Source organism: Agelaius phoeniceus, chromosome 1 (genome assembly GCF_051311805.1).
Source record: "Agelaius phoeniceus isolate bAgePho1 chromosome 1, bAgePho1.hap1, whole genome shotgun sequence".
NCBI lineage: Eukaryota > Metazoa > Chordata > Aves > Passeriformes > Icteridae > Agelaius > Agelaius phoeniceus.
The window spans coordinates 44,223,756-44,239,343 of record NC_135265.1 but is presented as its reverse complement, the minus strand read 5'-3'; the positions used below and the strand labels follow the sequence as shown (position 1 = coordinate 44,239,343).

Sequence of the window (15,588 nt, the reverse complement as noted above, 5' to 3'; positions counted from 1 at the left end):
AATGTCTCCAAGGATGGAGTTATCACAGCATCTCTAGGCTTTGTCCCAGTATTTGGCACCCTCACAGTAGTGATGGCTTCCTGTGCATAAGAGGCATAGTGAACCCTCACTCCTATATCATGTGGAAACATCTGCAGTTACTTTTAGTAGCCTTCAAGTGGCAAAAGAAAGCCTGAATTTGCAATGTAAAATTAACCAGAGCAGGTATGGTTTAGTTTTAGCTGGTCCTGCTTAGGGAGGAAGGCAGTAATATCAGCCTTCTTGAGCTGCTGCTGTAAATGACAGCTCTCATTCTTTGGAGTGAGAGAATTGGGGTTGAGCAGTGGTTTGTCATTGTGCTTTCTGCTTCAGCAGAAATGGCTTGGGATGCTCCATCAGGCTGTGCATCTGCCCACTAACTCTAACTCTTCAATTCACCCTAAATAGTTGCTGTTCTTTGCATAGGCACTGGCAAGGAGGGGCACCCATCCACAGCTTTGTAGTGATAAGCACTGAAATCACAACCAGTAACATTTTAATTGCCATCTTGGGCCACCACTCTATAAGGGTGACCTCTTGCTTTCTTACAGGTGCTTTAGATGCTATGAATCAGCATGAATCATGCTCTGTCATGGTCTTACAGATGTTTGTAACTTTGGAGAGTAGATTCTTTCCTCTTTCCTCTTTGTTTTTCTCTTTCCACTTCCCTGTGCCTAGGTAAAGTGTTGAGGCACTCCTCTCACCCAAACTAATAATTTCCAACTCAATCCTCACCTAGTACCTGAGGGTTTTGTACTTCAGTTGCTTTTTGGTTGCTCACAAAATCTGTAATTGTCTTGAGTGTCAGGAGATAGATTTATTTTTGTTGAATGGGTCAGGGTTTTATGTACGTGAAAAAAAAGCAACAGGGAAAAAATATTAGATTGAAAAGGACAGTCAGAAATTTAACAGTGTGATTTTCATGGTTTTCAAGTGGGATATTGTGGTGGTTGGGGTGTATGGTACAGGATTTGATACCTTGGCTGGGGTGCATGGTATGGGATTTGATTTTTTCCTGATGACTTTGCCTCCCAGGATCTTGCCCACCCTCAGCTCCTTGATGAGGGGGGGAAATGTTGAGAGACAGTGCTGATGCTGTGCCTGCCCTGCTCAGCAGTCACCAAAGCCTGGTGAGTTATCCACACCTTTCCAGGTACCAATGCACACCACAGACCTGAGGGCTGCTGTAGGAAAATGAAGCTAATACAGACAGCAAAACCCCAAATCCAGGTCCTGTTCTGTTTATATGTTAGTGCCTTCATATGTCATGAGCTTCTAAAGCTCTCTTATTGGAATAATTCAGATTTATATTCCATAAATTTTGTAGAACATTGAAATTGCATCATATAGTACAGTAAGGGCTCAAACCTTCTAATAACCAAAGTTAATTTCTTAACCACTCAGCGATTATCACGGGGGTGGCCTAGAAAGACTTTTTTTTTTCTGAAGTTTCACCCAGAAATTTTGGTCTGTTCTTTAAGAGCTCACAACAACTATTTCAATGAATAACCATTTTCTGATGAAAACTAAAAAAACATTGCCAAGACAGTCTCAATTACTGCTCAGCTGTGCATGCAGCACCATTAAATTATGGAAACCAGTAGAGTTTTTATTTCTTAAATGCGAACCACCCCAGCTCTGTGGGTTGGGTTATTCTCTGTGACATATTTTGTGGGAATAACCTTTGTGGCTTTTCTTCCATTACTTACTGTGGCTGGTCTTTGCTGTTTTCAAATTTGAGATTTTATCCCTTGTTTCATTTCTTTCAGTTTTTAGAACTGTTAAAATGCTGTTACTCCCTTATTTGCCCAACTAGTAGCAGAAGAAAGCTGCAGAGATGTAAATCTTTTCATGTCAAGAACATTTTCAAGGATTATTCTGAGATTTAGTATTACCCATACACATATTTGTGTACAAATTGGATTGAAAATCTTCCTTCTCAGTAATGAATATAATTGTTCCTCGTGTGTTTTTCATAATGTATACCATTAGCAGATTATGCACTTGAAAAAGCTGACTGATTATTAGTTTAATTTCAGCCATGGCAAATCCCCTTGCTCTTGAATAAGAGAAAGGCTAAAAGAGTCATGATTGCACCTGAATTAATTAAACTGAAACATTTTGCATGAGAATATTTATTTAATAGACTGTTGACTGCTTCTGTGGTGCAAAAGACATATGACCAGCTTTTTTCGAGGTGTTTGAATTCCTAAATCTCATTAGATGTCTGTGGGCCTCCTTAGGTATCTCGGTACCTTTAAAAACTTGGCCTTTGATCTCCTCCAAATGAAGTTGCTCAATTCATTAGTGGGATGAATAATGTACTTTATTAGACGTGAATGTCATTTTCTACCAGCACTGACTCAGAGCAGAAGCAAATAATGAATGCAACACTCTCCCTAACTTTGCCTAACCCTTTCAGAACCTGTTATCCCCAGGAAACTCTTGGTTTACCATTGCAGCATGATCTCTGAAGCTGTAAGATTTTCTAGATTAATCTTGCCATAGTTAATAGAATTTCTTATACAGTTTGTACTGCTTTGTTTTCACATGCTTTATCTTTTTGTATGAATTACTGTAGCAGTCTTTAGAAGAGTAATTTAAATTTAGTTTGCTATTATAATGAGATATTGTGACTAATTCTAAAAGGGCTGCTACTCTACACACTAATTAAATTCAAAGACCTTTTAAACTATTGATAAGGTGTTTCCTGTAATAACATTATGCCTCTTGTGATAGGCATATCTCTTTTTCTGTGCTCTGTTTTGATTGACTATTTTCAGGTACAGATCTTTAACAAAGACAGGGAGAGGTATAATTCAGCTGTAAATAGACTCTGAGCTGAACAATACTATAGCAAACAAAAGAAATCTTGAAGAGTGATGAGCATGGTACAGGAAGAATCATATGTACAGAGAGGATGATTATAGCACTAAAACTGGCTCTATGAAGGAACAAAAATTCCTTGAGCAGTTAGACAGAATGAAACTTTCTTCTCTGTGGACCTATATATCTGAACTTGATCACTTGAAGGAATTTCTCAGTATCTGTGACCCATTCCCCAAAACTTTTTTTTCAATGAGAGTGGAATACAGTCTCTGACATTTACATAATGTCTGGTCTCTCTTCACATTGAAATGGAGTGTGCTTGGTGCATCTGCGGCTGTGTGTCACTGTTCATGAAAACTATTTGGTGGGTTCAAAAACAGCTGGGGGATAGATGGCAAGATAAACACAAGCACATCAGAGTTGTATAAACCTTGCTTTGTCACAAGCTAGGCTGAAGAGGAATGCATGAAGAAGGAGAGAGTTTTTACACTGTGAAGCAGAGATACTTCTGCTGCCTGTGCTTAAAATTGGTCATTCATTATTCACCTATACAAGTGAAATGTCATTAAGGTCTGATATTGTATTTGGGGGTGTTTAGAGGCTTACAGTATCTGACTTGCATGGACTAATATTTTAATTTACAAGCTTCAGAATATATTTTACATGTGTTAAATCTTCAATTGTTTGTCTAGCCACTTTGGTTGCATCATTCCACTTACAGCAGCATCATGAAAGTATTGCTGTCCTTCATTTAGGAGACTTTTTAGCAGTGAAAAAGGTGCTTTAAAGGTTGCACTTTTATACTAGAAGGGAAGAGCTTAAGAGAGACTGTAGCATAACTGGCAAATACTTTTGATATGGTTATGTCCCACAGGATCCTTCTTTTGCTGTGCATTGAGTATTAAAATGATTTTGTGAATACAGTCAAGTTAGTTTGATTGTATGTGTTAAAATCCCCACTGAAACTTGACAAGATAACAGTTGCTAGTTTTAATAGTTATTAAACTGCTGTTTTCTCAACCTGTGAGTTTTTATCACTTTTACTCTTCTGAGTCTCTCTTGTATCTCACTGGGGTGGAGTGAAGCAGTGACTGTGTAGGGCTTGGCTGCTGGCTGGGGTTAAGCCACAACACAAGGGTCAGTGCAAGATTTGAGATGGTTTTTTGAAAGAGTATGATTGCTGCTTTTCTTTCCTTGATATATCAACATGGTTCTAGCAGGTGCTGGAAACACACTCTATATGTACCACTGCTGTTTGGTGGGAAATTCCTTCTCCAGGCTTGAAGTATGTTTGCCACCAAGGGCTCCGCACTTAAATATGTTTGATCATGAAGATTCCGTATGTGAAAAAGGCATTTGGATAAAGGGGAAAAATGCTGCTAAACTGTGACTAGGTGCTCTTTGCAGTCCTGAAGAAGAGTTAGGTTGCCTAGAAGAAAGTTGAGTAACTATGAAAGTACATGTAGCAGAAATTACACATCTGGGAGAAGAATTAACACAGAGGTGCTAGGAAATAAAAGTTATTTCTCTGGCTATCCTTGCTAGCAAGGAAGAGATGCAAAGACTTCTTCAAGTTGTGTACTGTTGTGATTGAGGGAAATTTGTGCTTAATCTCTCTGTGTAAATAACTAAATTTGGAGTTCCTGTAAGAAAGTCCAATGTGCAGAAGAGGACAGTCCAAATAAAGAATTTGAGACACTTGATCTCAGGCTCAGGGTGGCACCTTGCAAAGCTGAATCAATGCTGTTGAAATAACTTGGTTAAAAAGCCATATTGAAAACTTGGTGTTGGCTCTATTTATGAGCATTGGGAATTCTGCATGATATTATTGAGAGTTATCCCTATATTTGATTGAAAAAGGACCACCTAGAGAAAGACATTTTAAAAGTTTCTTAAACAAGCCAGGTAAAACAAGTCATTATATTTCACAGCTCATCTTACACAGTGCTGATTAGTCACGACTCAGGCACAGGAGAGAGGAAACCTTCATCAGAGTCCTTGTCTCTGAGTGATTGCTGAGCAATGCTCACTACACAGCTGGTGTCAGAGCCTTGGTGCTTTTATCTAGAGTCTTGCATCTGTTCATACTTTTAAAATAATGAAGAAAAAAAAAGTGCAAGGCCTCTTTTAACTATTTTAAATTGGAAATAGGATTAAATGGAGATGTAAGTTCAGATTTCTCTACAATATTGAGCATCTGTCCTTAACCTGTAAGGGCTTGTATGTAATAAGGAAAATTAAGATCATCTTAAAGGGAATTTCTCATTCCCATTTTACCACAGGGCTGACATCCCTTATCACTTCAGACCAGAAATCTAGCTGAGATGATGTTCTGTTGAGATGACTGCATGTCTGATAAATAGGAATAACTTCATGTTCATGTGCTCCCTCTCAGAAACAGAGCAGTGGCTTTTACATATTTTTACCACCTCATGCAAACATATTAGTATGATGTTTTTATTGGACATGCAGTGCTCTTAGGCCACAACTGGGTCATACAAACATAGTTTGTATGTACAAACATAGTTTGTATGTAGCTGAAAATGAACTTGGCTTCCCTAAGTCTCACCTTTTATACCTCTGAGGTGTGGCCCTTGTATGAGCCCCCCACACTGAGCACTAAAAAGGATTGTTGTTGTTTAACCCTAGCTGGCAACTAAAGCACCATGCAGCTGCTTGCTTACACCCCCTTTGCCCTGTGCCTGCCACAGTGGAGAGGAGAATCAGAAAGAAAAGCTTAACTTCATGTCTTGAGATAAAAACAGTTTAATAATTAAAACAAAATAAAAATTTATTATTATTATAACAACAGTTGTAATGAAAAGGAGAGAGAAAGAATAAAATAAAACCTAAGAGAAAGAAGTGATGCATAGTACAACCACTTACCACCTGCTGACTGATGCCAGCCCATCCCTTAGCAGCAATCAGCGGCTCTGAGCCATCTCTTCCCCAGTTTTTATACTGAGCATGGCAGTCTATGGTGTGAAACATCTTTTGGCTAGTTCAGGTCAGCCATCCTGGCTATCTTCCCTGCTGCCTTTTTGTGCACCTCCTCTCTGGCAAAGCATGGGAAACTGAAAATCCTTGATATGGAGTAAGAACTACTTAGCAACAACCACAACATCAGTGTGTTAACATTATTCTCATACTAAATCTGAAACACAGCACTGTACCAGCTACTAAGAAAATTAACTCTATTCCAGCATGAACAAGGACTGTTTTCTACATCCATTTGTTGACTGGTAGGTCATGTTTCTAATAAAATGTTGCAAAAATACATGTTCTTGAATTGCAATGAGGTTTTCTAGGGCTGAACTGGGTTCTATTATTTGTGTTCTAGAAGGAAGAGAGATATTTACTTTCTGCACTTCTTCACATCAGTTTTGGACAAACCCTTTTTTTTCTCTGAAGCAGAAGTTTTAAATTGCAAGGTTTTGAAGTCGGAGTCAAGCCAAAGACTCCTGACAAATGAAAGACCTGTAGTCAATTACCTTCTTGTAAGACATTTTGCCAGCTCAGCTGCCTCTGTAACTCTGAACTAAGACTAATGCTTGCTAGTCCCTCAAGTTATCATTGTTTAGGACTTGCTGTCTGAAAATCAGGTCAGCAAATGCTTTGTACAATGATGTTCAGAAGAAGATTTGCATTGGGACATTAACAAAAATATAATAGATAATTGATGGCAGGTTCCATAGAAGTGGTTCTTTAAACCAGTGAGACCCATTTTGTACAGTGTGTGAACAAAAGAGTCAAATTACTGCTGTGGAAAACAGACTCCTTTATGGTTATTGCAATTACAATTGCAATTTGAGGCAACGATGTTGGCACATTGTTGCCAGATGGAGGATTGGTTTTAGTGGCCACTTAATTAACAACTGGTAAACACTTGCACCCAAATACACATATTTACATATGCAGAGTGCTTGCTGTGTCAGAATGATGCTTCTGGCCTAGAGAGCGAGTGTCATTAATGCAGCCTACTAAAGAGCACGTCAGAATAAATTATCCTTTCTGGAACTTTGAGCTGTCTATCTGCCACCTGCACAGGAGCTCCCAAGCTGTGCAATGCCTTGTGAAAGCTGTGACACTTCAGAAAGCAGCAAAGGGAGCTGGCAAAGTTTGGGTAGCTCAGGGGGAAAGTCCTGCAGTCTCTGAAGAGGCTACTCTAGGACAGGTTCCCACCCAAATTCTATCTCATACCATGTATATGTAAGAAGTCTGAAAAAGTTTCTTAGCTTAATGTATTTTACAAAGTTGCCTGAGCATCTTTGGCCATGGAGATAAATGGGCTCTGCTTCTCAGCTGCCATAATTCATTGGCTGGTACAGATCCCATAGTTTAATTATATATTAAGAATAATCTGTCATATTTCTGTATTACCTCCTATCTGAGAATCTCAAACACGATTTTTTGAATTGCACCTCACAGTTCACAGGAGTGCAGTGATTTGTACTTGAACCTATTTAGCTGGGAAGAAGATAAATGTAGGGATGACTTAAAAGATCACGGCAAACAGTATTTCCAAGATTCTAGGGAAGAAAAAGAACTGCTAGTAATATTGTCCTCTTACTTGTAGTCCTGTCTGTTGTTGCCACTGACCAAGAGTTGAAATCCAAAAGTTAGTTTGGAAAATTGAGTGAGATGTTGGCAACAGACAGCATTATGGAAGGCAGTCCAAAAAGGAGCATTAAATTATTCATTTAAGTAATAGCCAGCTGCAAAACTGCAGCTGGCAATCTGAAATGGTCCTATTATGAACATTAGTTAACAGTATCATGATGTTCTTAAAATAAGGCAAATGTAATTCTGGAGTGTATCAGCCTTGCAATGAGAAGCTCTTCTTTCTTCTCATGGGAAGGACCAGGGCTATTATGCCCAATTTTGAGCATTATTCTAAAAGTGTTTATGGGCCCGTCCATGAAGGCTCATCAGAGAGTACAGAGAATTGTTTGAGAGCTAGGAAATTTGGTCAAGAAGGAAAGATAGGACAAAGTCAGGTTATGTAGTAAGAAGACTGTAGGGAGTTGGTAATAGTCTTCAGATAGAAGGATTGCCTGAAAGAGGGGAAAGGATTGTTTTACCTATTCATGGTGCATTCAATAGAAATAATGGACTTAAACTGCAAAGAATCAGATTAGCTGTTAGGAAAATATGTTTACATAGGGATAATGAATACAATAAATTTCCAATGGAGAGTGTTTCCCTTTAAGTTCTTTAAGAACTGATTAGACATACCCCTGTCAGGTATAGGTGCAATAGGAACAAGAAGCTGGTCACAGTGATTCCAGATGTACTGTCCTGTCATTTGGTGGTTCTCCTGTCTCACATTTAAAGCCTGTTTAAAACTTGCTTCTGTCTTGCTGCTTCTATTACAACTGTAGCTGAGTATAATCTGAGATGCAGCTTTTGATTCTCTGTTCAATTCAGCAAATTGATGGGCAGTACAAACATGTTTCCCCCCCCCATTGATGTTAGGCTAAAATGTGCATCCTACTCACTCCTGTCTCACAGCACATTTTTTGGCTGGCTGCGACTTTGCGTTACTCAGAGCATTTCAGCTCTGGCCATTACCCACTGTCGTGGTTTATTGCTGAAGTTTGTATGATGCCTAGGACTCTCATACAGGGTCTGGAACTTTCCTTTTCACTTGGTGACTGCCTTTCTTTTGCAACTAATATTTTGGCATATTTGCCAATGACGTCTATTTGTGGGTCATTGAGATCAACTGCTTGGATGAAGTTATCCAAGTACTGTTGGATGTGGGAAGGTGGAAAGGACTGCTTCTAGGATAAGAGCCACATTCAAGAGGTTAGAGTTTTTCTTAGGACACAATCTTTTGCTCAGTATCTGCACAGCACAACTTTACTACAGTTTTTTTTCAGATTACAAATAATACTGTGACTTCTAAGCGGTGTTTTGAATTATCTTTACATCTGTCTACATTTTGAAGTTTCCACTTAATAAATAAATTAATTAATTAATATAGCATTAACTTCACTGGGGACTAATACACTGGAACATCACTGTAGCTTAGCAGTTCTGCATTATTGTATGGTTTCTTCCTTTTCTAATACTTTTACTGGTCTGGTTTTAAATGTTTCAAAATCGTAAGGGAATGCTCATTATTGATATGGCAAATAAAATCTTTTGACATTGTCCCTCTGATGCCATTTATTTGTAGTATATTTACAATTTGCTTAATGACCAAGTTTATTTATAGTGTTGAGTTCTAGGGGAGGTTTGGTATGTGGTAAGCAAAGGAGACCATTTTGGAAGTGAAATGTGGGACAGCTTGCTTACTTCTCTGAATTTAGAGTTGCTGATATGTAGAGATGAATTAATTCCTTCTCTGTGTAAATGGACTTCAGTTTCCAATAAAAATTAATGAGTTGAGTTTTGGAGGTATCTGATAGATTTGCTGTTTACAGCTCACTTCTTATTGTCTTTTTAGTCCAGTTAAACCTTACTTCTGTCCCCTGTGACCATCACTGCAATACTTGAGGAAAATCTATGTGTTTCTGACTATTCTGTTCAATGCAATGAATTGTGTTCTCCCCATTCTGCTTGATCCCAAATGCTTTTTTGTCCTTCCATTGCATCCTGTGCAGGGTTCCTGGGGACCTTTCTTGTTGGTTGTGGTCCTACTGTGTTAACTCTGATCATGGATTGAGAAAGTACCTTGATACAAAAGGAAAAAAGAAAAAGAAAGCAACATAAAACTGAAATCACAATAAACCATGTATTTACTACAGATTCTAATTATTTTTCCCTTTGTTTTTGTTTTCCTGCAGATTGTTTCTCAGAGGAAGCTCTCCAAGTCCTTACTCAAACATGGCAACACAGCAGGAAAGTCATCTATAACAGTAAGTCAGTCTTAAACATGCTTTTGTTTTCCTGTTATTTAGAAACATCTAAAGTGACTAATTCTCTCTAAAAGCATCCTGCTAAGCCACCAGAACAACCCTTGATTGAGAAATGTATTTAAATTGTTTATTTGACAATTTGCACTGTTTCTGACAAATGCTTCTTTTAAGGAAATGGCAACAAATAATGTATGACTTGTAAAAATGCCATAACACTTACTATTAACTACTTTTAGGGTACTTGGATGGCAGTAAGTAACTTCTGCTGCTTGAATACTTTTAGCTGAATGACTAGAACCTTCAGAAATTAATTTGTACCTGCTTTGACACATAAAGGAACCTCATCTTTCTTTTCCCTCGGGCTTCTTCCAGCTTCTCAGGAAAAAAAAAAAGGTTTGATGAGATTAGTTTTAGATGTGTTGTGATGCAACTAAGGACTGGATTGCCATAGCCCCATATGTATCTTGAAATTTGAAAATCAGTGTATTACCTCTCTTCCATCTTTCTCTGGCTTGCTTGGGAGATCAATCTTGTCTGTACTGAACCTGGTATGCTTGTGACTTTTGCAGGTCTGCATTAAGGCTATAATAAAATACTCTGCTTTGGGGATATCTGCTCTGTTGCCTCATGAGATTCAGAAGGATTTTTTTCCTTAATGTGTGATTTGCCAGATGGTTTTCTATTGGCTTGATTGTTTGGAATTTTTTTCTGCCTTCAGCTGCAAAAGAGACAGCGGACTCTGCGGTAGTTTCTTGAGCGCCCAGGGAGTTTGATTTCTTAGATATCTTCCTTTGTGCTTGGCTGGGAATTGATTCGCTTAAATGCATACAGTAAACTTGGTTTTAGTCTGGGGTTGGAAAGGAGCTCCCCACTCATCTGGCTGAATAGAACCAGGAGACAGTTTTGTTCCCTAAATAACTTTGGATGGTTTGCCTGCTGGGATGATCTGGGCATACTTCATCTCACCCAACGCTGTGGTGTTCTGGACCTCCCTTCTGTTCTTCTTTGAGGAGCACAAAGTAGTTTAGTCTAGTGAAAACACAAATGCTGTAGTACAACTAAAATTATTAGTCTTGTTAGGGGAGTGTTCTGGCAAAAATTAAATCACTGTGATAAACAGAACATGAGATCAAATGAGTTAATAGTCCCTGCTGGCCTCACACTAGATGATAACCATGAAATATGGACCTTATTTATGTGCTTTGGCTTCTGTCCAGCAGTTCTAAAGAGCAAGTTGACTTGAATGGGAGAAAACTGAACCCAGACAAAAAAATACTGTGTGGAAAGTTTTTTGTCTCAACATAATAACTAAAAACTGATTAATGATCATTATTTCTGGACCTGGGGACATACCAGCTCTCTGTCAAGCATGGAAATTAGAAATACTATTTCCTAACTCATTCAGTGTAGGGAATTATGAGTTTTTCACAGTATTTTGAAAGTTCCTATCTTAGCAAGTTTTGTTGGAATTTTATTAGCCTTTTGACTGTGTAATGTCTCATCCACACAATCTTATGATATGGCTGTGGGAAGCAAAGAGAACATTGTTCTGCTTCTCCAGCTGGAAGTCTGTAAACCTTTACAGGAGCAGGTTCATTATTTTCAGTTAAAAATACTTTATGAAATTTGGTGTTCAAATCTCAGAGCACTGTTAGTCACACACAGCATAACCAGATCTTGTAAACCATCAGGCTACAGGGAAGAGAAATGTGTCAGACTCCATGGGTCAAATTTCATCAGCAAGCTGATGTTTCCTGGAGGATGTGACACACCACATATGTGCCTGTGTGATGGTACTTTAATGCCCAGTTAAGCATCTGTGCCCCTGTGTAGCTGCATGTGACTATTTTGTTTGGAGAAACACCACAGCTCACTGCTGGGAGGTGTCACAGCCAGAATAGTCTCAGCTCAGAGAATTTTACTTAATTTAGTGAATTGCCAATCAAGGTAAACTTTTAACTACTGAGAAACAAATAGGACCAAAAAAAAAAAAAAAAAAAACCAAAAAACTCCTAGGGAAAATACTTTTCCTGCCCCTCTCCTATACTCAACTACACTTCTGACACCTCTCCTGCCTCCTTCATAATCTTCACTCCCTTTGCCTTCACTTCATGTTGTGCTCAGTCCCTTTGATGAGGTGTTGTGGGACAAAGGTCAGGATCAGAAAATAGTGATTTTTTTTGCTGCTCTTTGAGGTTTTTTTCTCTCATTTTCTTAGTTCTGCTCTGTCTCATGACTCACACACACCCTTCAGGAGAATCTCTGCTCCAGGATGGGTGTTACCTGTGGGTGTACACGGAGGTGCCTCCTCCAGCATGGAGCACCTCCTTCAGAGAGTGAGTCTCCAGCTGTGTCCCCACAGCATGGCCTTCTCCATTCCTCCTCCTGGATCTTATTTAGGGTGGTGTTGCACACCTCCTACCTCTCCTTCCTTTCTGTCTCTTGCCTCTGGCAGCTGCTGCCCTTCTGACATAGGTTCACAAGATGCATATGACACCCCATATGCACCTCTGGTGGGTTGATGTTTTGGGGTGCAGTCAAACCAGTCTGGCAAATTTTTGGGTTTTCCTAGCACTCCTCAAGGACTTCAAGTGGTGGAGACAGCCAGATTCTGTCTGGGAAGCTGCCATGGCTGCCATGTGTGTGGTCATGAGCATGAAACACATGGGAAATAGGTTATTTTGGGAGATTTAATCCATGGGGAGAATATTTACAATGGAGAAAAAGTTTTAAAGCTGTCAAATAGAATATAATGTAGTTTATTTCAAAGAATATTTTTCAGTGAAATATGCCAGGTTTGGTTAGTGCCTTCTCTCCCCTGAGGCATTTTAATGGCTTACTTAGGAAACTGGTTTAGTTGGTTCTGTTGGGTTTTTTAATGACGTTGCACAGCACAGTGACTGGCATCATTACTGATATAGCTTACACCTGAAAGAATCACACTACATTACTTTAGGATTACTTGCTTCTGACTCTGTCCACATTAAATTGTTTTGCCAATGTGGCTATTGCAGAAAAGCTATATCAGGAGAGCTATCCTGCTGTAAATGTGCCTTTCATGGCAGCTAATGCCAGGTGACTTCACTCCTTTTTTCATTTATCTTGCCAAATGGTGCTGAAGTGGCATAAAAATAATTGGGCTTTAGACCCGAGTAATACAACCCTTGTAGAGCGTTTTTGTCCCCTTGGACACTGGGAGATTGTGTAATTCTCTGTTTTCCACTCTGAGGAGGAGCACTTGGTCAGAGGAAAGGGCTCCCTGGTGGATGTGGGTGTCTGTCCATGGACAGGTGATTGACAAGGCACAGTTGCGTGGCACAAAGTGATTTAGGTTTGTGGGCTGACCAAGATGATGTCCTTCCTGATGGCAAAGAGAAACACATTAACTTGTTCCACACTTCAGTTTCCTAAATGGGGTCTGCAGTCTTCACACACTGAAAAATGGCATAGTTCTCCCTTTCCATTACACCATGCACAACTCAAATGTAGCTTTCCATTTCATTTAGGTGATCGCTGAGGAATTGTCTGGCAACGATGACTATGTTGAACTTTCATTCAGTGCGCGGAAATTGGATGACAAGGTAAGCTGCTCGATATTAACCTTTCTGAAAGATATAAGAATGCCTGCAAATATAATTTGATGAGATCTTCCATGACAGATTTTTTTTAACCTTGTGTTATTAAACACATCAGGGTTTTCAGATGGATGTTCACAATGAGGCTTTCCTCGGGTTGCAAGTAATTAAAAAAAAAACCTCAAGGAAATCTAATTAAAATCAAGACAAGTTAATTACACTACAACCAAGACAATTTAATTATGTAAAATGCCACAGATCAGAAGTGTTTAGAGAAGTGAACTTTCTGTGAGTAGTCAATGATGTTATCATTGAAGTTTCCTAAAATACAGCTAGAAAACTTCATAACAGCTCAGTCATGATACACATTTTGTTCAACAAAAAGTGTTTCAAATGTGAGAAAAAGACTTGCATATTTGTTAAAAACTTTTTCCCTCTCTAGGAAGAAAACTTTCCACTTATTCAAATACTACTCAACATTATAAGGACCTCTTTCTGAAATTATCTGTTATTGTTTAGCAATTTACATATAATAAGCATCTCAACTCACTACCCAAGAAAACCTGATGTCTGCTTGTACCACTCTCTGTCATTTCATTGTAATAGCAGGCATAGAATACTCTGAGGTATATAGTCCCTTCTTATATAAGAAGGTGCTTCTAATTAGAAGGAAATGACAGAAACTATAAAAAGGTTTAGGATGGTGATGCCCCAAGTGTGTTCTTGTAAACATCTGATGTGAGTGTAGCTTAAAATCAAATCAGTTAAACTACTTTTGGATACATATACATCAGGTTTGCAAAATCAGGTTGTAACTAATGAAAAATATTTTCCCTTGAAACAACCAGAAAATCTCAGGCAAGCAGAAAGTACACTGAAAGATGAATAGTACTGGAATATAACTTCAAAATAAACTTTTTAAAATTTATAAAATTTTACTGTGCTCAGGATCATTAACAATCATAAATGATCAGGACCTGAATTTGCATCTCATCTGAAAGATAAATTACTTTCCTCTTTCAGAGTTGCTGCAGTCTGAGCGGTTTTGAGTTGCATAATTTATTTAGGTGTCAAAATGTAAATTTAACAGCTTTTCTTTAGACAGATATCTTTAGAGGTGATTCCCAAACTTGTACACAAGTTTCTTCCCATTCCACATGCTGTCACATCTAGAAAAAAGGAAAGGACATAAGCAACATAATAGGACTCCACTTAGTTATTGCTTTCCACAAATGCAAAATGTAATCTGCTTTAAATATTATGATTGCTTCTAGCTCTTGTTGGTATGAATTAAAAGGACACTGCCAGAGTGCAATTCTGAGCCAGGTCAGTGTTGTCTGAGCAACAGTTTTACAGTGATTGAAACACTTTATGGGGATAAGGTGAGAAGATCAGTCTGAAATACTGCAATAGTGTTGTCATTCTTGCCATTTTAACATGTCCAGTCAAGGTGGGCTTCATATAAAAAAGAATTCTTGGATGATGCAGTGTGCAAGTCAAGCAGTGACTCATCATGTCTTATCTGAATCCAAACTCCTGTCTTCAACTGATGAAAATCTCTGGAAATCTATTGCATTGAAAGAAGTCTTTCAATTTCCTCCAGCTAAAGATGTAGCTCAATACCTGGCTGAAATTTGATTTACTTCCTCTATAAGAAAAGCGTACAGCTTATAATGAACTTTGACATCATTAGATGCAAGGCACTATTGGTAATTATTTTTACTAAGGTTTGAAATTACTTAAATTTCATAGTTCAGCCATTGGTGAAAAAGAATGAGTGCTCTGATGTCCCAAAAAGGGAAATGAACAACAAAGAATTGAGAAGAGTCGATTTTGTAAAATGCTAGGCATGGTTTTGCATGACTCTTCTCACTCAGCAGTGACCACCTGAGTAGAGATGCAACATCAGAGAAATAAACTGAGGGTTGAAACTGGCTTTGGAGTCTCCTGAAAAACAGAGGAAGCCTCTGTATGTATTTCCTACACTAAGGAAAAATACTTGAACAACGCATTTTTGGAAAATTAAACAGAATTTGTTGATCAAATTTAACAGGGTGGATATGTTTGTTGCATGTTTTTTACTCTCCTGACGTAAAACTGCAAGAATTTTAGAGAAGCTACAGAACAAAGCCTAATAATTTTTTCCTACTGGAGTGGTGGAAACATTCAGTGAAAAATTATTGGAAAATTATGGATATGAATGTTTCATTTAGTTAACTGACTATAGCAGAAATAGCGGTTTTTTTTTTTTATTACAGTGCTTATTTGGAAGGTATAACTGCTTTTTCATGTTTTATTGAAGC

General features: G+C 38.4%; 1 protein-coding gene across 3 annotated transcripts in view; it reads left to right on the top strand.

The window, feature by feature from the left end:
* The window catches only part of CPNE4 (copine 4), a 229,561-nt gene that overhangs the window by 121,178 nt on the left and 92,795 nt on the right, over positions 1-15,588 (top strand). For all 3 annotated transcript variants that reach the window (XM_054628058.2, XM_054628050.2, XM_054628066.2), the window contains 2 exons: positions 9,639-9,710; positions 13,217-13,291. In XM_054628058.2, coding sequence (XP_054484033.1) covers positions 9,639-9,710; positions 13,217-13,291 — 147 coding nt within the window. The remainder of the gene's footprint in view (positions 1-9,638; positions 9,711-13,216; positions 13,292-15,588) is intronic.